Source organism: Panthera pardus, unplaced genomic scaffold (assembly GCF_024362965.1).
Source record: "Panthera pardus isolate Hobbes unplaced genomic scaffold, ASM2436296v1 HiC_scaffold_25, whole genome shotgun sequence".
Lineage (NCBI taxonomy): Eukaryota > Metazoa > Chordata > Mammalia > Carnivora > Felidae > Panthera > Panthera pardus.
In genome coordinates this window covers 30,568,296-30,582,461 of record NW_026526821.1, presented here as the reverse complement: position 1 = coordinate 30,582,461, position 14,166 = coordinate 30,568,296, and the positions used below count along the sequence as shown (strand labels likewise).

Sequence of the window (14,166 nt, the reverse complement as noted above, 5' to 3'; positions counted from 1 at the left end):
TTAGACTTAGAGGTGATGGTTGCACAACATTGTGAAGACACTAAATAACACTGGTATTGCTCACTTTAAAATGGTTAATTTTATGTTATGTGAATTTCACCTCAAAAATTTTTAAGCATATGCAGGGTATGCCTCTTAAGAAGTTGTGACAAAGGGCACCTGGGTAGCTCAGTTGGTTAAGCGTCTGACTTCAGCTCAGGTCATGATTTCATGGTTTGTGAGTTCGAGGCCCGTATCAGGCTCTGTGCTGACAGCTCAGAGCCTGGAGCCTGCTTCAGATTCTGTGTCTCCCTCTCTTTCTGCCCCGACCCCAATCACGCTCTCTCTCTTTCTCTAAAAAAAAAAAAAAAAAAAAAAAGTGACAAAGTAAAATTCTGAAAGTTATATTCAAAGGTATCACTTTTGTAATAATCATTTGCTACTTGTTTTTTCATAAATTCTGTAAATTATTTTTTTAATTATTGCTCAAAAAAATAGATCTTTGATAATTATAAAAAATTAAAGGGACCTAGTTAAAGCAGAGGTTAGAGAGAGAATTTATAGCTGTAAATGCCTGTATTAGAAAAGAGTTAAGATGGGGCACCTGGGTGGCTCAGTCAGTTGAGCATCTGACTTCGTCTCAGCTCAGATCATGATCTCATGGTTCGCGGGATTGAGCCCCATGTTGGGCTCTGTAGGCTGACAGCGCAGAGCCTGCTTGGGATTCTCTCTCTCCTTCTCTTTCTGCCCCTCCTGCTCATGCATGCACTCACTGTCTCTCCAAATAAGTAAATAATTTTTTTTTTTAAAGTGAAAGAGTAAAGAATACGAACCCATGACCTAAGCTTCCACTATAAGGAAGTAGAAAAAGAACAGACTAAACCCAAACCAAGTAGAAGGCAGGATGTAATAAAGATCAGAGTAGAAATCCATGAAATACAAAACAAGGAAATGCAGAGGAAAATCAGTAAAATTAAAAGTTGGTTCTTTGAAAAGATTAACAAAATTGAGAACTTTAGCTAAAGCAAGAATTGGTAATTTTTTTTATAAGGGACCAGAGAGTGAATATTTGGGGCTTTGAGGGCCACAGGTGGTCTTTTTCATATATTCTTGTTTGTTTGAGTTTTTAGCACACCTTTTAAAATGTGAAAAATATTCCTAGCTTATAGACTATGTGAAAATAAGCCATGTGCCTTAGTTTACCAACCTCTGAGCTAAACTGATCAAGTAAAAAGGAAGATACAACTTACTAAAATCCCGAATGAAAGAGGATACACACTACCAAATCTTAGAAAAATTAAAAGAATTATAAAGGGATACCATGAACGATGAATGTTAAAATGCAGATGAAATGGGCATATTCTTAGATCCAAATCACTGAACTGACTCAAGAAATAAAAAATCTGAATAGACCTAGAACAGTAAACAAATTGAATAACTTATGAAGTCTTCCCACAAAGAAAAACCCAAACCCAGATAGGCTCACTGAATTTTACTAAACATTTAAAGAAGAAATAATACCAATTTTTCATGAACTCTTTCAGAAAATAGAGGAACTGGGGCACTTCACAACTCATTTTGAGACTAGTATGTTATCTTACCAGGATACCTTGGTATCCTGGGTATTGGCCTGATACCAAAGCCAAAAAAAAAAAAAAAAAAAGTCACAAGAAAGGAAAACTACAGGGGCACCTGTAGGTGGCTCCATTGGTTAAAGGTCCAACTCTTGGTTTTGGCTCAGTTCATGATCTTACAGTTCGTGAGTTAGAGCCTCACATCAGGCTCTGTGCTGACAGCATGGAGCCTGCCTAAAATTCTCTCTCTCTCCCTCTCTCTGCTCCTCCCCTGCTCACTCACTCACTCTCTCTCTCAAAATAAATAAACTTTATAAAAAAAAAAAAGAAAACTATAGACCAATATCTTTTATGACTGTAGCTTCATAAATCCTCCACAAAGCTGATTTCCAGAATATATAAAAATGATTGTGACTGAGATTTACACCAGAAATGCAAGATTAATTTAACATCAGAAAACAATTAATATAATAGACTGTTATGATTAAATACTCTCAGCAAATTAGGAATAAAAGAAATTTGCATATAAAATTTCTACATAAAATCCTAACATCATAATTAATAATAAAATGCTAAATGCTTTTCCTCTAAGAATGGAAACAAAGGATGTCTGCATTCACTACTTCTTTTCAACAGTGTACTGGAGGTTCTAGCCAATTAATTCAGGAAAGAAAAATGAAATACAATCAGATTAGAAAAGAAGATATAAAGCTGTCTTTATTCACAGATGAAGTGATCATCCTGCATTTAGGGAATACAAAGGAATAAAAAAAAAACTAATAAATGAGTTCAGTAAGGTCACAGGATATAAGATCATTATAGAGAAAATCAGTTTATTTCTATATATAAACATTGGACAACCCAAAACAAATTTAAAAAAACAATTCCATCCACAGTAGCATTAAAAAGGATAAAACACTTAGGAATAAATTTGACAAAAGAAGTGCAAGACTAATACACTGAAAACTACAAAACATATCTGAAAGAAATGAAAGACCATCTAAATGAGAGAAATTCCATGTTCATGCATTTGAAGACTATTATTGACATGGCAGTTCTTCCCAAATTTATAGATTTAAAGCAATCTCCTTCAAAATCTCAGCTGGCTTTTTTGCAGAAATTAACAAGCTGATCCTAAATTTTATTTGTAATAACAAAGAACCAAAATAGTCAAAACAATATTGAAAAACATCAAAGTTGGAGGACTTAACACTTTTTTATTTCAAAACTTACCACAAAGTTATGGTAGTCAAGACTGTGTGAAATTGGAATAAAGAAAGACATACAGTTCAATGAAGTAATTCAGAGCCCAGAAATAAATCTTTACATATTTATGGTCAACTGATTTTCTGTTAAGGTCCCAAGGCAATTCAATGGGGCAGGCGATATCTTTTTAAGAAATAGTACTGGGGCAGAAGTGCACAAGAATGTTTAGGCAGTCCTGGGTGTCGACCATGTTATGTGTGCATTAGCCATACATGTTGCCCACCAACAGTTGTATAGGACCATAGACTTGAAGGTTTTTTCATGATTCTATGAAAATAAAAGGTGAAAACCACCTTTTATTAGAGAACAACATCAGTAAAAGAAAATTCTGTGCGTATCCACATCCTTTGTATTCCCTCCTAGCTTAATGAGGGAGCCCACTGGACTAAGCTGTAGCTAGCACTTCTGTTCTCTTAGCTACTAGAGACTTGTCCATATCAGCAGATGCCTCACCATAGAAGGGGCTTGACTGCTTCATTCATGAGCACCTCAGAGTTCTTATTTTCTTGTAGAATTTGATTGGGACAAAACATGGCAAGTGAATTGTATGTTTCTTCTGTTGAAGACCTAAAAAACAATAGGAAAAAAGAAAGTGCTCCACTGAAGAAGGACTTAAAAAATGGAAAGGAACACCTATATAAAGGACATAGTGAAAATTTCTTCCATGAAATCAGTAATACAACTAAAAAAGATAACCAGGAATTCTGTTATATTAATCGGTAATGATAGAAATCAGATCAGTGGGAGTGGTGATTAACTGCAAAGGGGTACAAGGGAACTTTCTGGGTAAATGGAAGTGTTCTGTATCTTGATTAGGGTTGTAGTAACATGGGTGTATTCGTTTGTCCAGACTCTTTGACCGGTACATACAACATGGGTGCATTTTTTTAATGTAAATTAAAAATCTCATGTTTCAAAAAAAAAAAAAAGATTTTAAAAACCCAAAATAATTGTTCTTAAGTTTTTCTTGGGCTTTTGTATTATAAGAAACAAGTATAGGATTTTTTTTAATGGTTTGTGAACCATAAATTATAAAATACAGCAGTCTGATTATTGGTGTCTGTCTATCTGAGCGTTTTTGAAGCTAAAGTAGAATACTAACTACTGGGAAGATGATGATGTGATATTGTCCAGGGAACAGGAACTGGCCTAGGAAGTATGTGGCTACCAAACACACTTCAAGAACACTACTGTAGCCTGTCTAGCTGTGGTGCATTGTGTTCAACTCAGGTCCCCTGTGGAACCATATCTCTTGTATTTTGGTGGGAAATCCCATTGCTCATAAAATACTCAGATCTTCTGTGTTTTTCTTTTTCTTTCTTTTTATAAATAACCTAATTAGATAGATGGTTTGAAATTTAGGCTGAAACTACAGATCTCAGCAACTATGAATTTCATAAGGAGGAAAAAGGTTTTCACGTGAATTAAGTCAGAAATGGCAAGTAAAATCCAGTAGCATATTGTATGTTGTTTCGCCTCACAAGGAGCAGTTCCTAAGTAACTTTTACATTTGTGATACCTCAGTAGCAAAGTATGCTTATTACTAGGATGATGAATAGTGGCTCTCTTTTTAAAGATGACATTTTAAAGGGTTATTAATACTCATACTGAAAAGATATTATGATGAAAATATTCTAAAACTAATGTGTCACTACACCAGGATTAACATCTTGGAATAATACACCCTCTACTTAGCTATTGGGCCAACATATCAATTGTAGCTAAGCAATTTCATTCATCAAAGGAAAAGGAGAAAATTCCTAAAATGTGTTCAGCATCAGCATATCCCCTGCCAACCTCACCCCTCTGGTAATAGGTTGTAAGGCCTTGCTAAGAAGGGAGAACTCCTAGGAAAGTCTCAGCAGCCAGCCAGCTCTCAGGAGCACCGAGGTAGATGTCTTTCCCCTCTAATGGCAGCGCTACCTCTCAGTCTGCATATCTGTGTACCTGTTCAAAATTCCTCAAGACTTTGTTGGTGGTGCCACCCAGTGCAAGGACTCCTGCAGGGCAGTGTTCTCAACACCACTGACACATGCTCTGCTGGCCTGTATTGATGGCTGCCTTTAGAAAGGATAAGTTTCCAGTTCCTACCACTGGGGACTGGATTGGCAGGCCCCTTGACACAAAGCTTGACAGTGTGTGCAGAGGAGCTCCCTGAGAAAGGAGTGCTTGGTTTGGTGAAATCCTCTCCAGAGACTTGATCTTTGTCAGAGCTTCTTTTATGTTCTTTTATTTAATGTCACCCCTCCTCCAGTCCCTGCCAAATGCACGCGCACGCACACACACACACACACACACACACACACACACACACACTAAAACTTTAGTATTTGGTCATGACTCTTAGAGTTCTCAGACACTTCAGTATCTGTGGTCTCATTTTATCCTTCCAGGAATCCAATGAAGTTGGTAGCATAGGCATTACTCCATTTGAAGATGAGATAATTAAGGTATAGATGGGCCAAATGCTGACATCTAGCTACTGTTATCCTCGGAGCAACATCTGAAGTTGCTGACTATTAACCTGTCCTTTTTTCTACCACACCACTTTCTTTTTGCCTATTTCCTCTCTGTTAGCCCTTCTAGCATGGATGTTTAATCTCTTGTTTCCTAAAGTGAGAGTTCTTTTACCAAGCCCAATTTGTCTGGTGAGGGATATTTCTAAGGGATTGAAGGACATCATCAAAGTCTTGACTGTAGCAAGGGTCATCAGGTGAGGCCCTGTCAGCAATGTGGAGATTAAGGGTGAAGTTTTGTGCAGCTGTACTTTTCTTACAACTCTATAATGTATGTGCTAGATATATTTAGTAAAGTTGTCCTTAACTCTTTCCTTCCCTTCCAAGATGATCTGAGTATAGGAAAAAGGAAATTATCTATCTGAGTAAAAAAGCACTTGCAGAAAATGGCTGAAAGTTCAAAACTAAATATTAACCATTATTTATGTTTGGAAGTTCTCAGAGAAGAGTTTCCATGGGATGAAGTTGTTCTTTGTGCTGTTGACTTCCTGGTATAAGTTATTAGAAGCTGGAAATTAAAGTAATAATAAGACATTAGATTTTAGATACAGCCAGTCAATATCTCAGTAGTGTCTGCAATTTAAGTATACTCTTCTGGGAACCAAGAAAGACATTAAAAATCAGTAAACATATTTTTAATTTACCTTATATAAATAAAAGTTGAAATGCTTTGTTTGGTAGGTTTTTGTTTACTTTTGTTTTGATTTTGGCAGTAATGATTGTTATAATTCAGTTATCAATATGTGGTCTTGATAATCAAGCCTGGCAGTTGGTCTTCATTTTGACCATTTTGCAATGGATCCAAATGACAAGAAAAGTTCTAGTGAGAAGGTGTGATGAGCCACTTTATTACTGTAGCTCATCATCTAATGAAGGGGGCAGCCTCCATTCTTGGGTTTTGAACTATGTGGTGAGATCGGTATTACCAAACAAACGGACAGAAATATCCCCCTTTTTAAGGTTTAAACAATATTTGCTGTTTTCTGATTATAAGAACAACACAAGAAAAAGATTGTAGAACATATAGGGTGAGGGCGCACTGGCTTTGGAGGTGGAGAAGCCCTGGCTCCTGTACATACTTGGTCAGTCATGACTATGTGACCAAAACTCTCTAATCTTTGGTTTCCTCATCTATAAAATGGGAGATATTATGGTACCTACCTACATAGAAGTTTTATGTGGAGATAAAATAAAGTCATTAAAATGCTCAGAACAGGGCCTGACTTAATAAAGGGAGTTAAAAAAAGAAGAAAATCAAAATGGGGGCGACTGGGTGGCTCAGTTGGGTAAGCATCCAGCTTCGGCTCAGGTCGTGATCTCGCGGTTTGTGGGTTTGAGCCCCGCGTCAGGCTCTGTGCTGACAGCTCAGAGCCTGGAGCCCGCTTCAGATTCTGTGTCTCCCTTTCTCTCTGTCCCTCCCCTATTCACTCTCTCTCTCTCTCTCTCTCTCTCTCTCTCGCTCTCTCTCTCGCTCTCTCTCTCTCTCAAAAATAAATGAAACATTAAAAAATAAAAAAAAAAATAAACCACAAGCCACCGTTAACATTTTGACATATTAGCTCTCAGGCTTTTTTCTGCCATACACGCACACATACATACCAGTGTGTACTACCCATATAGGTGTACATATATATCCTTTTTTTTAACCTTTTCCAAAATTGGGATCATTTTTTAAAATATTTTTTAATGTTTGTTTATTTTTGAGAGAGAGAGACAAAGTTGCAAGCAGGGGAGGGGAAAAGAGAGAGGGAGACACAGAATCCAAAGCAGGCTCCAGGCTCTGAGCTGTCAGCACAGAGCCCGACACAGGGCTTGAACCCACAAACTGTGTGATTATGACCTAAGCTGAAATTGGATGCTCAACCGACTGAGCCACTCAGGTGCCCCATGGGATCATGTTTAATATACAATCTATATCCTGCTTAATTTTTCCCACATATCCTTATATTTCCCTTGACATTAAAATTTACCGAAACAGATTTTTATGACCTCATAATACTGTAACATGACTTAACAAAATTATTTCATCATTACCTCCTTGTGAAATATCTAAGTTATTGCCAATATTTTACCATTATTAATGTTCCTTACTTTAAAGGTTACAAAGTTTTTAAGATCTTAAGACTTGTTCTGTTTTTGTTTTGGCGGGGTGGGGCACAGTTTGCACTTTGAGGTTGAACTTTTTCATATGTCTATTGATTCCTGGCATTACTTCAGTGAAGTACCTTTTCATGAATGAATGTAACTTGTAAAGGTGTTTTAGGTAGGATCTCAAGTTTCTAGAGTAGTGTCAAGTACATAGTAAGTACTGAATAAATATTTGTGGCATACCCACAACTATATGGTCAACTAATCCTTGACAAAGCAGGAAAGAATATCCAATGGAAAAAGTCTGTTCAACAAATGGTGTTGGGGAAACTGGACAGCAACATAGAGAAGAATGAAACTGGACCACTTTCTTACACTATACACAAAAATAAATTCAAAATGGATGAAGACTTAAATGTGAGACAGGAAACCATCAAAATCCTAGAGGAGAACACGGGCATTAACCTCTTTGACCTTGTCTAGAGCAACTTCTTACTAGACTTGTCACCGAAGGCAAGGGAAACAAAAGCAAGCATGAACTATTGGGACCTCATCAAGATAAAAAAAAGCTGCACAGTGAGGGAAGCAATCAACAAGACCAAAAAACAGCCTGTGGAATGGAAGAGGATATTTGCAAGTGGCATATCTGGTAATGGTTAGTATCCAAAATCTATAAAGAACTTACCAAACTCAATACCCAAAAAACAAATAACCCAGTTAAGAAATGGACAGAAGACATGAATAGACGCTTTTCCAAAGAAGATATCCAGATGGCTGAGACACATGAAAAAATGCCCAATAACACTCATCATCAGGGAAATATAAATCAAAACCATCATGAGGTACCACCTCACACATGTCAGAATAGCTAAAATTAACAACACAAAAAATAACAGGTGTTGGTGAGGATGCAGAGAAAGGGGAACCCTCCTGCACTGTTGGTGGGAATGCAAACTGGTGCAGCCATTCTGGAGAACACTATGGGGGTTCCTCAAGAAGCTAAAAGTAGAACTCCCCTACTATCCAGCAATTGCACTATTAGGTATTTACCCAAAGGATACAAAAATACAGATTCAAAGGGGTACATACACCCTAATGTTTATAGCAACATTATCAACAATAACCAAACTATGGAGAGAGCCCAAATGTCCATCGACTGATGAATGGATAAAGAAGAATGGATATATACATACATGTGGTATGTATATATATATACTCAGCCATCAAAAAGAATGAAATCTTACCATTTGCAATGATGTGTATTATGCTAAATGAAGTAAGTCAGTCAGAGAAAGAGAAATAACATGTTTCACTCATATGTGGAATTTAAGAAACAAAACAGATGAACATACGGGAAGGAGCGGAGGAAGAGAAGAGAAACAAACCACAAGAAACTCTTAATGATAAAGAACAAACTATGGGTTGACAGAGGGAGGGAGGTGGGAGATGGGCTAGTTGGGTGATGTATGTAAGTGATGAATCCCTGAATTCTACTCCTGAAACCAGTATTGCACTATATATTAACTAAAATTTAAATTTAAAAGAAAGGGGGAAAAAAACCCCACAACTAGACAAGAAATTCAAAACCTTTTTAAGAGGATACTAAGAAAGTTTTCAGCCTAAAATATTTCATTGTAGTCCTTAAAACAATATTATGATGTGTTAAAGGAAGGGAAAATAACCTTATTTATAACTTTAAATTGTCACAATTTAAAATTTATCAATATTGGAAATTTAAAGTGCTATCCTCTGGTGATCACCTTTCAAATAAACTGATGATCTTTAAAAAACAAATTTTTAAAAATAAAATATATTTATAGCATGATAAATGAATGGCAAGAATATTAACTCTTTGTCTGTCATATTTATTTCAAATGGGGTCAAGTCTTAAGAAAATTATTGCGTCTATATACATTCAAAGATAATGCTATCTTGGTTCTTAGTCTTTATAACCTAATTTTTTTCCTTTCTTTTCTTCCCCCCCACAGTTCATCCATGAGCTCGGATTTCCCACATTACAACTTCAGGATGCCTAATATTGGATTCCAGAATCTGCCTCTCAACATATATATTGTGGTTTTTGGCACTGCTATATTTGTCTTCATCCTTAGTTTACTCTTCTGTTGCTACTTGATTAGGTAATCAATTTTCATTCTGTGTTACTTCAGAATATATTAATCAATTATAAATCAGCTTTTTGCCCTTAGGTTAAAAAATTGTATATGTGCAATAATTAGCAAATTTTCTAAAATTAAGGTTGCTAAACATTTTAACCTTCTGTGAGTTAGTTACTAATGAATAAAACACCTTTATACAGTCTTCAATCCTATTTGTTGATGGATGTGTTTTACTCTATAGAAGAAAATTGTCCCCATTTATTTTTCTAACATATTAGCACCTGGTCCAGATACACTTACTATCTGTTCCCAAGATTTAATCTACATTCACAAAGATTTCAAGATATCTTTTCAAGGATGGTGTTGTGTCATTGTTAGCTAAAGTCATTAGGGATTAGAAAACAATGTCCAAGACAAGGTCCAAGCCTTTAAACAGGTTCTTGTGGTCTCTTAAGATTTTAAGTTCCTTTGGTCAAGTGTTCAGGTGATTGATTATCTGCATAAAACACTAAATATTCCAAAAGCTCTGCAGCACGTGTATGGAGAAGTGACAAAGGATAACACCTCACATGAAGGAGTAATGGATTTGGCCAGTAAAGATTCACAGTTGACTTACTCATAATTGTTTAAACAAACGTCTTATTCTTTTTAAGTTTTCAAAGCTGAAACTTAAAGACTGTAAAAATTAATATACTGTATTGTTCAAAGAGCTTTATGAGTAAAAGAGTAGAAAGTTGGATTTTATTAAACACCTACACCTCTAACAATTTTTAGTGCTTGTACAGAATGTGATTATGGTTACGATACGTACCCTCATCAGATGTCTTTAAGCAATAATTAATTGTTGCCACCAGTGACTACTCACTGATGGTCAAATTTGAATGAATTTAGTGTATTGTTTCCAATATTCTGATAAATAAGTCTACATTCCTACAGAAATTGAATCTTTTTTGAAGTTCTCACAAAATGTAATCACTTCTTACCTCTCATAGATATGCTGGCTACTTAGGATTTTTAGGTCTTTCTCAGAGTAATAAATAAACACTTAACTAATATAATTATAGCATTTAGGAAAAATGTTATTTGCAGAAATTTCTTTTTTCTAACATTTTTTTAATAATAGTTTGATAAATGTTATGTAAATATTTGGCTTTTTTTTTTTTTGAATGAAGGAATTAGCCATAGCAAAAACAGGACCTCATAACCTTAAAATATGATTATCTTTGGGGAGGATGGCAGAGGACTGCTGATTTTTTGTTGTTGTTATTTCTTTTCTCAGATCTACTAAATTTTTTGGTTTCGCTATAAATAGTGGTTTTAACTAAGAAATTTGTGAATTTAATATTTGAAACCAAATTATATTTTAAAAGATAAAATAATATAATATAACAAAAAAAATTTTTTTTTTTAATTTTAACATTTATTTATTTTTGAGACAGAAAGAGACAGAGCATGAACAGGGGAGGGGCAGAGAGAGAGGGAGACACAGAATCTGAAACAGGCTCCAGGCTCTGAGCTGTCAGCACAGAGCCTGACACGGGGCTCGAACTCACGGACCGTGAGATCATGACCTGAGCCGAAGTCGGATGCTTAACCGACCGAGCCACCCGGGTGCCCCACAAAAGATTTTTTAAAGATTCATTAATGAAGGAGTTTTATATATGTAAAATATTCTAAAATATTCAAGCTAGCTCATAGTATAGTTTTTATTACTATGTCTAAGAATTAAGCCTTTAACCTTGTTTTAAGAAAAACACTAATATACCAATTGTGATTCTGGGTAAGTTTTTTGAGAAATCAATTGTGAAACACCATTTTACTTCATTGTATTCCTTTGAATAATCAAGCAAATAGGTAGAGAAAGGGAAAAAAATGATAACGGTTGTCTTCATATATTACCATTGTACTTCATTTTATCCTTTCTGTATCTTTTTTATTATTTATCTAACAAAGCAAATAAGTGGGGATCTGCTATACTAAAATAAAATTATCTTGTCTAATTAGAGAAACCAATCTTTTAGAAATGTTCAAACATTTCTAAACTTCATTTACAAGTCAGTGGTACCATTTTGAAAATTAAATCATGATGTAAGGAGCTTTTCCTTTCTGATGAACCTAGTGTTTTAACCTTTCATATATTAAATTTGGATTTAACAAGTCATTTGCAGTTAATCTGGAGATTTATGGATTCAGCTCCTTTAAAATGATCAAAGCTGGGGCGTCTTAAGTGGCTCAGTCAGTTGAGCATCCGACTTCAGCTTAGGTCATGATCCCACAGTTTCTGGGTTTGAGTCCCACATTGGTCTCAGTGCTGATAACCCAGAGCCTGCTCTGGATTCTGTGGCTCCCTCTCTGTCTGCCCCTCCCCCATTCATTCTCATTCTCAGGCCATTCATATTCTCTCTCTCTCTCAAAAATAAACACTTAAAAATAAGAAAAAATTGAAAACTAAAGTTATAGGGGGGATTTTGAGTTATCTAACAAAAATTTTAAGGTCTTAAACCAAGATAATGACAGTAGAGCTACATAGGGTGTTATGGATGGTTGTGAGTAATATTTGGGTGGTGAAAATAAACAGAATTTGGTGACCAGATATTAATGATGGACAAGAAAAGATGTGCTCAGAATTGTTCCTGGACTTCTGGTTTAGGCAGCTGGGAAGATAGCAGTCCCTTTATAGAGCTAAACAGGCAAGTTTGGGGTGGAAAGATGATAGATTCCATTTTAGACATGGGATGACAGTTTTTTTGTGTAACAGTCAAAATATTTAGTACACAGTTGGATATATAGGTCTAAAGCTTATAAGAAATCTGTCTAGAAAAAGGGAGTCATGTAATAATAGGTAGAAGCTGAGGCCAGGAGGGTCCCCTAGAAAGAATGTGTATAGAGAAATAAAATGGATCCAGGACAAAATCCTAGGAAAACACTGATATTTAAGAGGATCCCATAGAAGAGACTAGAAGGGGATAGAAGAAGATAGGAAGAAAAATCATAGGACAGGAACCCCACAAGTAGCATTTCAGTGGATTAAGTCAGTTATGTCAAAAGTTCCCATTACATTTGACAATTAAGCTTGCGTCTATAATTTTAGTTAGAAAAGTTTCAGTAGCATGGATACAGGGGTGATGAAAGGTGGACTGTAATGGGGCAAGGCCTGACCAGCAGGTGAAAATGAATACAAGAAATATGACCTCCTCTTTGAAGAATCTTGGCTGAGAAAAGACTAGGTTGGGGTAGGGTAGGTGTGCAGTTTGCTATAGAATCAAGGAAGTATTTTGGTGTTTGTCTTAAGAGATTCAGGCATATTAATAAATACAGTATAATATAAATAGTATTAAGGAGAGTGAGCTAGTTGTGAAGGATTTGTGAGAAGGAATGAACCATGGAGGTGAGAGGAGACACACTTAAAAGTTATAGTGGTATTAGTTCTTTTTTTTTTTTTTTAAGTTTATTTAAGTAATCTCTACATCCAATGTGGGGCTAGAACTCACGACCCTGAGATCAAGAGTTGCATAACTCTTCCAAGTGAGCCAGCCAAGCATCCCTATACTGCTATTAGTTTTAAGTAGGAGAATACCTTTTTAAGACAGAGATGAAAGTAACTGGAGAACAATATACACGTACAGATCTTCCTCAACTTACAGTGGGGTTACATCCCAGTAAACCCAATGTAAGTTGAGAATATCATAATCAAAAATGCATTTAATACACCTAACCCACTAGGGGCACCTGGGTGGCTCAGTTAAGCATGCAACTTTGGCCAGCTCAGGTCATGATCTCATCCCATGATTTGTGGATTCGAGCCCCATGTCCAGCTCTGCATTGACGGCTCAGAGCCTGGAGCCTGCTTTGGATTCTGTGTCTCCCTCTCTCTCTGCCCCTGCCCTGCTCGCGCTCTCTCTGACTCGAAAATAAATAAACATTAAATCCAGTTCTGAAGGCTAGAAGTTTGAAATCAAGGTGTCAGCAGGTCCATGCTTCCTCCGAAGGCTCTAAGAGAGGATCTTTCCTTGCCTCTGCTAGTTCCTGGTAGTTACCAGAAATCCTTGATGTTCTTTGGCTTGTAGCTGTATCATTTCAGTCTGTCTCTATCTTTACCTGGCCTTCTTCCCTGTGTTTCTGTATGTTCTCTCTTCTCTTCTAAGGACACCAGTTGTATTGGATTTAGGGTCTACCCTAATCCCAATATGACTTCATTTTAACTAAATAATCTACAAAGACTCTATTTCCAAATAGGGCTACATTCTGAGGCTCCAGCAGACATGAATTTTTTACACTGTTCAACCTAGTATACAAGAACAGGCAAATAGACCAGTGGAACAGAATAGAAACTCTAGAAACAGACCCACATATTGGGTCTGTCTTCCAACAGATATGCCACTGAAATGCAAAAGGGAAAATAGGGACTTTTCAATAAATGAGTCAAATGAAAATCTGCATGTGGATAAAAAGAATCTTAACCCCTACTCACATCATATATATAAAGACTAATTTCAGATGGATTGTAAGTAATTTCAAATGGATACCTAAATGTGATAGGTAAAATAACACATTGTTTTCACAGTACACACAAGAGAATATCTTCATGATCTAGGGGTAGACAGAGATTTCTTTAACTGGACACAA

At 36.1% G+C, this 14,166-nt stretch overlaps 1 protein-coding gene across 2 annotated transcripts in view; it reads left to right on the top strand.

The window, feature by feature from the left end:
• The window catches only part of RNF24 (ring finger protein 24), a 79,006-nt gene that overhangs the window by 38,202 nt on the left and 26,638 nt on the right, over positions 1-14,166 (top strand). For both annotated transcript variants that reach the window (XM_019462631.2, XM_019462630.2), the window contains one exon: positions 9,412-9,561. In XM_019462631.2, the coding sequence (XP_019318176.1) occupies positions 9,419-9,561 (143 nt within the window). In that variant the 5' untranslated portion in view covers positions 9,412-9,418. The remainder of the gene's footprint in view (positions 1-9,411; positions 9,562-14,166) is intronic.